The sequence below is a fragment of the Salmo salar genome, chromosome ssa27 (assembly GCF_905237065.1).
Source record: "Salmo salar chromosome ssa27, Ssal_v3.1, whole genome shotgun sequence".
Classification (NCBI taxonomy): Eukaryota; Metazoa; Chordata; class Actinopteri; order Salmoniformes; family Salmonidae; genus Salmo; species Salmo salar.
The window spans coordinates 28,376,956-28,392,500 of NC_059468.1; the positions used below are offsets into that span (position 1 = coordinate 28,376,956).

Below are 15,545 nucleotides of genomic sequence, written 5' to 3' on the forward strand. Positions count from 1 at the left end.
GGACAATGTATTATAACAACGTGATTATTTTGTTATAAGATCTTCCTATGCATTGGTGGCTACGACGGTTTTGATTGTTACGCTTTCCGATGCTTTTGATTGTAATACTTGCAACGCTTTCCTTTAAACTGAATAACTTGGCAAATACATTAATATGGTCTTCATTCTGTCCAGTGCAGTTTACTGCAATCAGATTTTCAATTGAATAGCAGGCCTTATATTGTCATGCATTGTTCTTCACATTAGATGTTTGAAAAGCACAGAGTTTTGTTTTAGACAAGCCATACGTTTTGTAAGCTGACGACTTCAGATTTACTCACACATACAGTACTTCATGACACAATTAAGGGGAGCCTTTGCACGTTGCAACAAACCTTACCATACTGTCATATTGTGCTCCTATTGTGGATTACAAATATCACAATGCTAAACCAATTAGCTTCAAATACACACTATAATATTTCCCCCAAATTTTTTTGTGTGGGCTATTTGATGACCACGTCACAACAAACAACGCAAATCATTTTCCCCTTGTCATGTAAATAGTGGGATAATAATATGGATTATTTCATGGCATCACATTACACATAACCTGGTGTCCTATAAATTAGTGAATAATTATTTATCATTATAATTGACATCAATGTTGTTCATCATTTTAGTAACTGAGTACCTCTTAAGAATGACCTTTAGAACGTTTTAAAAATATATATAATTGAAATCTTGAAGATTTTTCAGAATTCATCGTTACGAACGGTTTTGTTTCCTTGTGGAAATTGAAGATTGGAGAACATTGACGTTCAGAGGACTATATATACTCTTTATACCTGCACAAAATCATTTGCTCGTTAGCTCATGTGGTGATAATGTGCTTGTAGCCAACACTCCTGTCCAAAGCTGCTTGTCTTCCCTATTATCTCTCATCCCGCGGTTGTGATTGCTCGTTCTCTGTTTATCCACATCCAATCGATGCGTGGCGTCATCAGGGGTGCCATTATGACGACTGCCCTATTAAGAATGACAGCTCGAGAGAAAGAGAACGCAATGGTGATCCCTCCCAGGGCTTGTGCCGCACTCTGAAGCTCTCGCCTCGCAGGATCAGAACGTACATCCCCCTCTCTTCTCTTCTCTCATTTCAATCAATTCCTCTACTCTTTTTTTCTCCACTCTCACGACTGAATCCCCTCGCCATCCGTAGCCTGCAGTGTCACAGACAGCTTGGTTCTCTCCATAGTGATTTGGCGCCCGTTCATTCCACGCGCGTTCGTTCGTTCGTTCGTCGGTAATGGAAAACAGAAAGGAGATGGTGATGCTCGCGGAGGGAGGTCAACTTGGCACCGTGGTTGGCAAGACGGGCTCTAATTTCTCGGAAGCAGTTGGAAGCCCCGCGCAAGAACCGCAAGGAAAGACGGTCCACAGGACCTGCCTGAGCCCGGGTTCTGCACCCTACTCGCGAGACAGAGCGGACGAGGAGGTGGAGGGCGCACAGGGACGCGTGTGCGCTGATGTAAGGCCGGTTGGCATGTCCTCTTCTACCGAGAGACGCCGGATAGATCACACCAACAAAGAAATCAGCAGCTCGGACACTGAGTCAGACTTCTATGAGGAAATTGATGTGAGCTGCACGCCAGAAAGCATGGACTACCCCAATGGGAAAGGTAATGAAAAAAACGGCATGACACTATTCATTTCGTTTTCTTCAACACATTGCATGGATGTGATTTTGAAGGTGGGAAAATGTAAATTATTGAATGCAATCGATGTGACGGTGTAAACATGGTCTACAATCGATTCCTAGTAGCCTATTTCTGTGCATGCAGCGTCCAGAATGAAAAAAGTCAATTATGGCGTAACATATGCAAGATATTCCGTACGATTGAATTATGGATAGGGAGTGACCATTTACTGAACATATTTGTTGTTTTTATTACAACGTTCATTTGGAATGAATGAATTTCTCTATAGATTGTTACATCCACACTCATGAGAGATCTCAGCTTGTTATTGGGTTACACCCCCTTAGCTAGGGTTTTAACCACAGTGTCACTTTTAAAACGAGTCGCCCCGGCGCCAGAAACCCTGTAGCAAATGAACCAATTTGCACGCATACTGCCAGTAGAGATTTTAAGTAAACAAACCACAAATAAAAATGGCAGACCCCAAAACACTAAATGACCTTATTAATCCGTTGGTAGACTGATTGGAATTATCTAGGGACCAAACCCCGGGAGAAGTGACATCAAACTGGTCATGTCTTTATGAAAAATAGGCTCCAAATGAATTGTCTAATGCTTACCATATGCATTTTGAGGTCGTGCTTTCAAATTAATGGGAAGAAATAGCCTACATGTTGATCGAATGATTATATATGCTATTCTCTTCACATTAAATCGGGTTCTGCATAAAATATAACTATCACAATGATGGATTAATATAATTATATCTTCTGCAGTTAGCTATGGTATTCATTCATCTGGATTATTTTCATTTATGATGAGATGCATTTTAGCTAGTTGTGGTGCTCTGCTTTCGATTTTTGTCAACCTCAGTCAAACGAAAAATAAAGGCTGCAGTGACAATTATACAAAAACTAAAATAACAAAAGAAAACCTGTACAACACTTAATTGTAGGATACTATTGTCATCAAATGTACCTTTACTTTAGGCTATTCTATAAGTAATAATCTGATTAATGTTTTAAACCCATTCCAGGTCGAAACGGGGATTCCCCCTGCCACCCGAGTGACAGCGGCATGGATCTTGGTAAGATGGGTTCGGGACAGGGCTCGCTGTCCTACGGGGCCGACGCGATGCGACGGTACCGGACAGCATTCACTCGGGAGCAAATCGGCCGGTTGGAGAAGGAATTCTACCGGGAGAATTACGTGTCCAGGCCGAGGAGATGCGAACTGGCGGCTTCACTAAATTTACCAGAGACCACAATCAAGGTAAAATAAGGCTCTTCGGCTTTAATAGTAACCTATTTCAACATCATAACGTTTCTCTACAACATATAAGCCTATTGCCAATATAACACATTTGGCATAGAAAGGACATATCTTAGTTGCAAATCTAAAAAGAAAATATGAGTTCACCTGAAATCATATCAGACAAATCGAGGGCTAGGCTACTCAGCCTATTTATTTTTTATTTTACCTTTATTTAACTAGGCAAGTCAGTTAAGAACAAATTCTTATTTTCATTGACGGCCTAGGAACAGTGGGTTAACTGCCTTGTTCAGGGACAGAACGACAGATTTGTACCTTGTCAGCTCGGGGATTCGAACTTGCAACCTTTCGGTTACTAGTCCAACGCTCTAACCACTATATTTATTTGGGTTCTCAAAACAATACAGTAAATGCAATTTCACGGGCAATATTTACCTAAATGAAACGTTAATTCATTGTGTTAATGATTAAACAGAAAACATTTGAGGGGCGAGCTTATGTATCCATTAATGAGCTGGAATTTGCATAGGCCTATACTATATATATATATATATATATATATATATATATATATATATATTACACTGAGCACATAGGCCTATAGTATATATATATACATATATACACTGAGCACATAGGGCTATAGTATATATATACATATATACACTGAGCACATAGGCCTATAGTATATATATATATATATATATATATATATACACTGAGCACATAGGCCTATAGTATATATATATATATATATATATATATATATATATATATATATATATATATATATAACACTATAGTATATACATATATACACTGAGCACATAGGGCTATAGTATATATATACATATATACACTGAGCACATAGGCCTATAGTATATATATATATATATATATATACACTGAGCACATAGGCCTATAGTATATATATATACATATATACACTGAGCACATAGGGCTATAGTATATATATACATATATACACTGAGCACATAGGCCTATAGTATATATATATATATACACTGAGCACATAGGCCTATAGTATATATATATATATATATATATATATATATATATATATATATATATATATATATATATATATATATATATATATATATACACACACACACTGAGCACATAGGCCTATAGTATATATATATATATATATATATATATATATATATATATATATATATATATATACACACACTGAGCTTACAAAACATTAAGAAACACCTTTCTAATATTTAGTTGCACCCCCTTTTGCATTCAGAACAGCCTCTATTCGTCGGGGCATGGACTCTACAAGGTGTCAAGCGTTCCACAGGGATGCTGGCCCATGTTGACTCCAATGCTTCCCACAGTTGGTTCAAGTTGGCTGGATGTCCTTTGGGCGGTCAGACATTCTTGATACACACAGGAAACTGTTGAGAGTGAAAACCCCTGCAGCGTTGCAGTTCTTGACACACTCAAACCCGTGCACCTGCCTGCCACCTATTACCATACCCCGTTCAAAGGCACTTAAATATTTTGTCTTGCCCATTCACCCTCAATGTCACACATACACAATCCATGTCTCAATGGTCTCAAGGCTTAAAAATCCTTCTTTATCATGTCTCCTCCCCTTCATCTACACTAACTGAAGCGGATTTAACAGGTGACATCAATTAGGGATCTTAGCTTTTTCCCCTGGATTCACCTGGTCAGTGTAGGTCATGGAAAGAGCAGGTGTTCCTAATGTTTTGTACACTCAGTGTAGGTCTGCCCCACTGCTCTCTAACTGTAAGGCCATTTGGAACCGTTGGGTAAACGTACAAAAACAGCTGTAAATCTGTTATCTGTCTCATCACAGACGTATGAAGGTTCATATTTTACCCCGCCTGTCTGTATGTTTGTGTTCCATAGGTGTGGTTCCAGAACCGCCGAATGAAGGACAAGCGGCAGCGTCTGGCCATGACGTGGCCTCACCCCGCCGACCCCGCCTTCTACACCTACATGATGAACCACGCGGCCGCCACCGGAAATCTCGGTTACTCCTTCCCGTCCCACCTGCCATTACCGTATTACTCCCACCTTGGGGTCGGAGCCGGCTCGGCCTCCTCCGCCACCCCATTCTCCAACCCACTCAGGTCCCTCGACAGTTTCCGGATGTTGTCTCATCCCTACCAGAGGCCGGAGCTGCTGTGTGCGTTCAGGCACCCTTCCCTGTACCCCAGCCCGGCCCACAGCCTCGGTCCCGGGGGGAGCCCCTGTTCCTGCCTCGCCTGTCACTCCGCTCAAACAAACGGCTTTCCACAGAGGCCCACCGGGTCAGACTTCCCGTGCTCCCCAACGAGCAGGACTGACGCGTTTCTGACGTTTACACCGTCGGTGCTGAGCAAGTCCTCGCCGGTGACTTTGGACCAGAGAGAGGAGGTGCCATTGACCAGATAAAACCAAGAGAGCACAGCCATATGTGTTCATTGGACTGAGTCAATGAAGCGCAGAAGAGGGCCATACGCTTTTACCATGATGAGCTTTTATCAAACTTAAAGAAAACACATGAACAAGACTCAAACAGCATGAATAGAACGCTCGTGTGGAGCAGACTCCATACCCGCAGCAGCATAAACGACAGGTACTGCAGCGCGTGCTGTTACATACACCTGCCACATAACAAAAAGGAGAGATGAGCGAGCTCGGAGTGCAGAGAATAGCCTACCCAGTTTTAAAGCTATATGTTTTCAAGCACCAACGCGATGATCTCACACATCACGCTATCCACAACCCCATGCAGACCATCAAATATTCAGAGATCGTACAAAAAAACACATTTGATTTATCTAAGATTAATTTGGTGCGAGGAAAGAGAGAGCCCAGGCGGACTGGGAATTACAGACAAACGTTTATCTCCGTGATGGATGGTGTTAACGGTTTATCATTATTTGTAGTCTCTTCACATGTCCAAATTGACCTACATATATGGGTAGGCTAGTTACACTAGAATGATGATTTCCATCTTCTTTTTTTAACAAGGGAATTTGTTAACAGACTGCACCGTCTCATTATGGCTCCCTCTCTCTGCTCGAGTGTCCCTTTTTTGAAGGTCTGGGGCGGAAATGTGCAGATGCTGGTAAAATTAGTAAGTGATGTATATGTACGTGGCAGATGAATTTTGAGTGTTGAATTAATGATAATACCGGCCGCGCGCGGAGACCGGGAGGGATCGTTTCTGCCAAACCGTAACAAGGCGCCAGGGGAACGGATTAGCTCGCTTTGGCTTGACGGGGGAAGAGAGAGAGACAAGCCATTGGACAATCACACCAGGCAAATTAGGCCGAGTTCGCTCTAGCTGCCCATCTCACCCATATACCCTCGACTGAACACTAGCCACCAGCTCTCTCCCCCATTCTATTTTACCCTCAGCCAATGTTCAGAAGACCGAATGCTTGGATAAATGCATTTATAACGACTGATTCTGATACTATAAGCCTTATATTTATTATACTCATTCTAAAATAGTTTGAGGAAATTGCTATTATTTCTTTGTTTCCATGTATCGCTTTGCACTGTTACTGGCATAGTATTTCATCGAAATAACCCTGTCGTGTTTTAGGGAAATTGTTGCAAAAAGGCTCAAGAGAGCGAATTCACTCTCTGGTAATTTTTGCTGAATATATTGTTGGATTGTTCTGGACTTCAAATTTGCAATAAACAGCATTTCAAACAACAAAATCAATCGAATGTTTTATTCTACAACTCACGGAATAGGCATTCTAAGTTTTCATTGCAGCCTGGGCATCAAGGGAAGGTCTACATGTAGAATCGTAATCTAAATCAAATCAAAACAATGATATTCCAAAATGTTATTCATATTCTATTGATATAGAACCAATTAATTGCACATTGTTAGGCCTAAAATAATATAAGTAGGCCTATGTAACTTCCTAGCAATGTATTTACTTGTAGGACTATTATAGACAAATGCCATAGAACAATAGAATATAAAATAGGTCTAAGGTCCAGGGCATTGTCATTGCATATTGCTCCTGAGGAGAGCAGTAATTTGACTGAAGTGGTCGGTGTCAAAACACAGAATTGCTGGGCGTCGCCTTGTGATGGGCGCGCGAGAGGATATAACAGCTAAGCGGTCCCCGGGATCCGTTAAGGCCAGTCATTATTTTCTCTCCCGCCGGTTAATAGACAACGGCAGAATTTGTTGTCTCGAGAAGACATTGGAAAGCTAAAAGATCGATGATCTAACTGGCCCCACCAATCAGCGCGAGCTTAATTTGTTGCATTTGACGCATAATTGAGGCGCAGGCTCTCCGTAAACGAGATATTTCTGTATATAATGGAACACTAGAAACAGGCTGTAGCACCACGAGCTCAGGGGCTTTTAATAGGTGTTTAAATTGTCGAGAGGGTAGATTAAAAGTTATTTCAGCAAATTAGTAGTGCAAATGTGTGACATTTAATTCGAGGATTGATAAAAGCATTCCAACATGAAATGTGAAATTCCAATATTCAATGCTCTTATAAAACGCAGTAACAAATTATCTATATAGGCCTAACTATGTATTGAGGGTAAAATTAGATAAACTAAGTCATGGTCGTGCTCTAGTTAATACATTTTCAATCGTTATCTAACGAATAAACGAGACAGCATTAGCTTACTGTTGTTTTAACTTAGCCTACCATTTTAGAAAACAATACGGCCTTATTATCGTGATACCTTTCCCTTTCCTATAAACACACGTTTCTAAAATATATTAGCCTATATCTATTTTTCTATCTGAAGAGAAAATAATGTGTTGGCTAATTATTCGTTAAATCATGCTCCCATCCGGCGTGCATTCCGGTGTGTCACGAGGTAAAAGGTTCGCCCTAATCAGGCAGCCCCCGCGAGCCCCCTCTGAAATACCCTCCACCTACCCGCGCCCGTCTGATTGATCGCCTTATTAACTGGAGTTCTTGTAAGTGTGACCGAGCTGATTAAAATGCATATGTTTGGAATAATACACCGTTTAAGCCGCCCGGCAGAAGCCACAAGGCAGATTTATGTAAGCCATCACGCCATATTTCTGCCTTATACGGAGATTGCAGGACGAAAATAAAATGTTTTGGCTTGTGCATAATAAAATAATAGAGAAAAAATAAAATTTTAACGAAATAGATATTGAAATGCATTGGCCATTTCACAATTGTTTCCCATTGAACAGTGGCAGTGTGAGTTCTGGTTAGTGGCCAGGACTGCTTGTTTCCCATTGGACAGTGGCAGTGTGAGTTCTAGTTAGTGGCCAGGACTGCTTGTTTCCCATTGGACAGTGGCAGTGTGAGTTCTGGTTAGTGGCCAGGACTGCTTGTTTCCCATTGGACAGTGGCAGTGTGAGTTCTGGTTAGTGGCCAGGACTGGTTGTTTCCCATTGGACAGTGGCAGTGTGAGTTCTGGTTAGTGGCCAGGACTGGTTGTTTCCCATTGGACAGTGGCAGTGTGAGTTCTGGTTAGTGGCCAGGACTGGTTGTTTCCCATTGGACAGTGGCAGTGTGAGTTCTGGTTAGTGGCCAGGACTGCTTGTTTCCCATTGGACAGTGGCAGTGTGAGTTCTGGTTAGTGGCCAGGACTGCTTGTTTCCCATTGGACAGTGGCAGTGTGAGTTCTGGTTAGTGGCCAGGACTGCTTGTTTCCCATTGGACAGTGGCAGTGTGAGTTCTGGTTAGTGGCCAGGACTGGTTGGGGCTGATTTGGATGAGCCCAGACAGTAGCAGCCTTCACCACCATGTCATCCTCTTTTCAAACGCGCATCACAGAGCCAGAATGACACATAAGTGAAACAAATTACAACCACATTTACCCAACAACACATATGGATCCCCAGCTACCCCTTACTACGTTGAATCCTCAATGGCCTAATCCACCATTAACACTCAATGTAATCGCTGGAAGACAGTATATGACCGAACTACAAGATATGATAGGCTTCTCTATTGCACACGTAACAGCAATTACCTCGGCCTTAGAAGATGTTATTAGTGAGAATTGGCGCAGGGCTCGTCGACACCCTGACTAGCACAAAGCGTTTTGATAGGGGAGGTGCAGAGCAGCTGTCCACTGAATAGAGAAAAAACCACAGCCATCCTATCCGAGGCTGCGGCTGCTGTTTAAATTGTACTACATTCTAATTTACAGGCCCTTGTCGTAGTGCGCGGGGCTGGCGAGGAGGCGTGGATGGACCAATCACAGAGTAATGATGATGAATGGGGAATTAATGCACACACAAGCGAGACAATTTAAGCCTTCATCTGTTTAAATAGACTTCCAATATCATTTGGAAACGGAGGTCACGTTAAATCAATCGGGCGACGCGTGAAAGTCGTTTTCGGTGGCGTCTTTATCAACATTATTTACGGCGCACGGGAGAGGGCTTTAATGCCGGGCCGGGCTCGGGAGGGGGGAGGAGGTAGAAGGGTCGCGCTGCTCAGAGCTGGTGACATGAGAGAGTTGGGGTGTCTCCGGTTATTTTATTCAGGTGGAACTAAACAGGTTGTAGCTATAGCGTTTGTTTATGCGAGTCAATTCAGACTGGCCCATAACAATTCCCCTCACCTAACATAGCTGTATGGATATAAAGCCAGAGTTTCATGGCCCAATATCTTATGTATGCATGTTTACACCATATGTTTACACACAATGTAGCCCCAGAGACAAGAATAAAGCAATGGCTGGCAAGAGGCAAGATAGGGGGATGCTTTCAAACTGCCTCTTTTTGCAACGCCATCGTTGTCTTTTAAGTCAATACGTTTACATAATTCAGTGTTTATTTCACATGATTCTTTATCAAATATACTCACCCAAACGGTTCTCCACTAACACTTCTGGGAAACACTATAGCTCTCAAGAACCCAAGGGGGCTCAAGGGCGCTTACAGTTTCCTCTCTTGGATTCTCAGCTGAAGGTATGGCCGGTTATGAACTACAATACCGACGCTCTGTTTGAACGTTTAGAAGCCTTAATAATCCTCCCTTGCGATATGGTTTTGGAAACATAAAGCCCTCTACTTTCACATCACATGAAAATAATTTCGCAACTAGAAAATATACACTTGGGCCGCCTACTGTACATCGTTTGAACCGATTTGAACACATTTGTAGCCGACAGTATTTTTCGGTTACAACACTATTCTGGTGTCCTCCGTTACCCACAGGTGTTAGGAGATGCTTCAAGAGATAATTAGAGCAGTTGGTCGCCTCTGTCTTCTGTAAACAAAACGCTGTAACGTGGCCTTGTGGGAACCATAGCCCTATAAAGGTGCGTAGTAACCTGATTAACATTTTATTTTGTTTTAATTCTTGCCGATGTGAAAGTTCCAAATGTTTCTAAAACCATATTGCAAGCGAGGCGTATTGACGTTTAGACATAGCTTCGGGACAGCGTTGGAGCGTCGGTGCATTTGGTGGCAGGCAGGTTCATGATATGAAGGTATATGTGTTACATTACCTATCTATGAATGGGCGAGATGGAAACACAACGAACTTCGCGTAGATTATGCTGCGTTCAAGTGATGGTGGGAAATCTTAAATACGACCTTCGTACTGGGAAAAATGCACCTGAACGCCCCTTCAACTCGTATTTATGACTAAGAAACTCGGGTATGATCTTTGGACCCAGATCTTTCCCAGATGCTGAACTCTGACGTCACGGACCACGGACCACTGAACATGTAAACAAAAATGGCCGTGAGTTCAGCTGTCAATGGTGAGAATGGTTCTTGCGTCACTTCCGAGCACCTGAAAGCTCCAAATCGTTGACATGAAAGCGGCATTAGGAGCCTGTTGGGCTACTGGTATAGGTGATGTAGCTTGTCCACAAACAAATAGGCTTATACCAAAACTGAGTTCCTTTTAACTTTAAACTAAATTTGACCGTCTACTTCTGTGATCAATAAAACAAATAGTCAACAACAAAAATTCAACGGTCATCCAACTCGGAAATTCCAAGTCGGTCTTCCCCTTCCCAGTGAAAATCTCACTTTTAAAAGTTAATAGCCTATTCTGTTAACTCTTACCCTAGTAACGTTGTTGACTCATCCTATACTCATATTCGTAGTCAAAGCGTAAATTGACAACAAAAAAACACTTAAAAAACACCACCTCAAACTTGTATCTCAAACAGGCCATTTCAAAATGCTTGCTATTTCCTCACAGAGGAGGATGTCATCCTTAGGAGAACGAGCTGACCAATCAGTGATATATTGGCGTTAATATTTTGAATGACCAGTATATGCCCACACCATTCTGTTGTTACTTTAACTGAACAAATGGAGATGTTATCAAGAGCTTCAGACTTCTTGGCATAATGGTTAAGGTGTTGGCTTGATAGTCACTGGACCTGGGTTCAAATCCCAATCAGTGCTACTCTTTACATTTGCTACAATATGTACTCCATATACAGAGCCTTCAGAAAGTATTCACACCCCTTGACTTATTCCACATTTTGTTGTTACAGCCTGAATTCAAAATTGATTAAATAGTTGTTTTTTTCTTCACCCATCTACACACAATACCTCATAATGACAAAGTGATCAGATGTTTTTAGAATTTTTTGCAAATGTATTGAAAATGAAATACAGAAATAACTCACTTACATAAGTATTCACAACCCTGAGTCAATAGGCATTAAAATCCCACTTGGCAGGGATTACAGCTGTGAGTCTTTCTGAGTAGGTCTCTAAGAGCTTTGCACACCTGGATTGTATAATATTTGCACATTTATTTTCCTCCCAGTGTCTGTTAGAAAGCAGACTGAACCAGGATTTCTTCTAAGATTTAGCCTGTGCTTAGCTCTATTCCGTTTCTAATTTTGTCATTTTTTGTACCCCGTTTTTCTCCCCAATTCCGTTATTACGATCTTGTCTCATCACTGCAACTCCCCAACGAGCTCGTGAGAGGCGAACGTCGAATCATTTATCCTCCAAAACATAACCCACCAAACCGCTCTTTTTAACACCCGCTGGCTTAACCCGGCAGCCAGCTGCACCAATGTGTTGGAGGAAACACTGTTCAACTGACGACTGGAGTCAGCCTGCAGGCGCCTGGCCCACCACAAGGAGTCGCTAATGCGGGATGAGCCAAGTAAAGTCCCTCCGGCCAAACCCTCCCCTAACCCGGACGACACTGGGCCAATTGTGCGCCGCCCTATGGGACCCTCGGTCACGGGATCGAACCCCAGGCTGTAGTGACGCTGCAACACTGCGATGCAGTGCCTTAGACTGTGCTACTCGGGAGGCCTAGTCCATTTCTTTTTATCCTAAAAAACGTCATAGTCCTTGCCGATGACAAGCATACCCATAACAGGATGCAGCCACCACCATGCTTGAAAATACGAAGAGTGGTACGCAGTTATATGTTGTGTTGGATTTGTCCCAAACATAATGCTTTGTATTGAGGACATTCACTTAATTTCTTTGGCACATTGGTTGCAGTTTTACTTTAGTGCCTTATTGCAAACAGGATGCATGTTTTGGAATATTTATTATTCGGTACAGGCTTCCTTCTTTTCACTATGTTATTTAGGTTGGTATTATGGAGTAAGTACAATGTTGTTGATCCATCCTCAGTTTTCTCTTATCACAGCCAATAAACTCTGTAACTGTTTTAAAGTCACCTTTGGCCTCATTGTGAAATCCCTGAGCAGTTTCCTTCCTCTCCGGCAACTGAGTTAGGAAGGACGCCTGTATCTTTGTAGTGACTGCATGTATTGATACAATATCCAAAGTGTAATTAATAACTTCACCATGCTCAAAGGAATATTCAATGTCCGTTTAAAAAAAAAACATCTATCAGTAGGCGCCCTTATTTGCTTGGCATTGGAAAACCTCCCTGGTCTTTGTGGTTGAATCTGTTTTTGAAATTCACTCCTCGACTGACGGATAATTGTAAGTGTGGGGTAAAGAGATGAGGTAGTTATTCAAAGATCATGTTAAATACTATTATTGCACACAGAGTGAGTTGATGCAACTTACTATAATACTGGTTAAGCACATTTTTCCTCCAGCATTTATTTAGGCATGCCATAACAAAGGGGTTGAATACTAATTGAATCAAAACATTTAAGCTTAAAAATGTTTAACTGATTTGTAAAAATGTCTAAAAACATAATTCCACTTCGACATTATGGGGTATTGTGTGTAGGCCAGTGACCCAAAAAAATATTTAATAAATGTTATATCCAGGCACAACAAAATGTGGAAAAAGTCAAGGGGTGTGAATACTTTCTGAAGGTACTGTATATTTCTGAACACTTTTACATTAATGTGGATGCTTCTATGATTACGGATAACCATGAATGAATCGTGAATAATGATGAGTGAGAAAGTTAATGCTGGAGTATAGAAACAAATTTTAAAATGTAGCTTCACTGTCCAAATAAATACATACGGAATTGTAGTTTGTAAGCAGCAGGGCTGGTTGGTTGTGAGTTGGCTTTACTGAGAGCTCAACCAGTCAATGTAAAATAGTCTCTTCATCAGTCTTCCTCTACCCCTGACAGCTCTGACAGAGGGGTACGCTGACCCCCCCACCCACCCACCCACACCCACCAGCACCACAGTCTACACACTGACTCAACGTTCTCCTCCTGTCTCCTTATTCCCATATACTGTAGGCCTTAATACTCTCCAAACACAATGCAAAAGAAACCTCAAAACAGCACACTACCAGTTCAGGTCCAAGACAAAAATCCTCTTTAAAAAGACAATAAACCTATTCATGGTGAAGGGAAGTGGAACTGAGATGAAGGCCATGCAACTTATGTGACTTGTTAAGAACATTTTTACTCCTGAACTTATCTAGGCAAAGGGGTTGAATACTTATTGACTAAAGACATTTCATTTTTTTCATTTTTAGTACATTTGTAATGTCTAAAAACATAATTCCACTTTGACATTATGGGTTATTGTGTGATACAAAATCTCAATTTAATCAATTTTAAATTCAGTCTGTAACACAAGAAAATGTGGAAAAGTCAAGGGATGTGAATACTTTCTGAAGGCACTGTATCTACCTCTTCTTCTCACAGTACCTAATAAACTATAGGTTTCCCTGTCTCTGGCCCTCATCATCCAATCTCTTATACCTGAGATAGCAAAACGATTCACTCGCAGGTGATTGAAAGACCCCTCGAGGGATACGAGCCCGAATTCTTAGTCCATTGCGCTCTGGGTCTGCCTTCAACAAAATCACAGACTCAATCTTGCAAAGTTAGATTTGTTTTGGTTTGTTGTATTCAAAAGGGACTGATATAATGTTGATTTGATCACAGAAAAAACATTTATCTACACTGAAAAATATATAAATGCAACATGTATAGTGTTGGTCCCATGTTTCATGAGCTGAAATAAAAAATCCCAGAAATTTTCCATTTGCAGAAAATAATTATTTCTCTCAAATTTTGTGCACAAATTTGTTTACATCCCTATTAGTGAGCATTTCTCCTTTGCCAAGATAATCCATCCTCCTGACAGGTGTGGCATATCAATAAGCTGATTAAAGAGAATGATCATTACAAAGATGCACCTTGCGCTGCGGACAATAAAAGGCCACTTTAAAATGTGCAGTTTTGCCACACAACACATTGCCAAAGATGTCTCAAGTTTTGAGGGAGCATGCAATTGGCATGTTCAATGTTAATTTTCTACCATTAGCTACCTCCAACATTGTTTTAGAGAGTTCTGCGGAGTATTTCTGTCTGTAACAAAGCACTTTTCTGGGGTAAAAAACATTCTGATTGGCGGGGCCTGGCCCATCCATAGCTGTACCATTACCCAGTCATGCAAAATCCATAAATTAGGGCCCAATGAATTTATTTCAATTGACTGATTTCCTTATATGAACTGCGACTCAGTAAAATCTTTAAAATTGTTGCATGCTGCATTCATATTTTTGTTCAGTATATATAGTACAAACAAACAAAAAATGGGATGAACTCAGTTCAACCTCTTGTGCCTCTGGCATTTGTTTTGTGAGGCAGCTTAGAGAGAACATTGCATATATGACTACCTTGGACAAACCAGGTGGAGTAAAGGTAGGTTTTACTGGCTACATCAGGCTCTGAAATGGTCCTAGTCAGCATGCTGATGTGATACTGATGTGATAGTTGTTATTGCTCCATCACATCTTCTGTTTGTGGAACACAGCCTATGGAACAACTTGCTCCATCACATCTTCTGTTTGTGGAACACAGCCTATGGAACAACTTGCTCCATCACATCTTCTGTTTGTGGAACACAGCCTATGGAACAACTTGCTCCATCAAATCTTCTGTTTGTGGAACACAGCTTTTGGAACTCACCCAGATCATGCAATATTGTTTTAAAATAATTTAATAAGCACTTTGTTTTATGGTGGAGTGTTATTGTTTTTACGACCCTCTGGACAGCCAATGGCTTTGCAGATCGGTCCAGCTCACTCCACACCTAATTTTATTTTACGGCATGTTGGCCGCTTTACTTCTCGGCAATGTCTTCGCCAATGTCGACAGTGAGAGTTTTCCTCACTCTTTCCCAGAGAATCATCAAACAGAATCAATAACAGAGAGAGAACGTAAACACAAGC

At 41.3% G+C, this 15,545-nt stretch overlaps 1 protein-coding gene across 1 annotated transcript; it reads left to right on the top strand.

The window, feature by feature from the left end:
• Window positions 1-818: 818 nt before the first annotated feature.
• Window positions 819-6,800, top strand: LOC106588852 (homeobox protein XHOX-3). Its single transcript, XM_014178329.2, has 3 exons — window positions 819-1,658; window positions 2,713-2,948; window positions 4,860-6,800. The coding sequence occupies exons 1-3, from the start codon at window positions 1,286-1,288 to the stop codon at window positions 5,385-5,387; spliced, it is 1,137 nt and encodes a 378-aa protein (XP_014033804.1). The 5' UTR covers window positions 819-1,285; the 3' UTR covers window positions 5,388-6,800.
• Window positions 6,801-15,545: the final 8,745 nt, after the last annotated feature.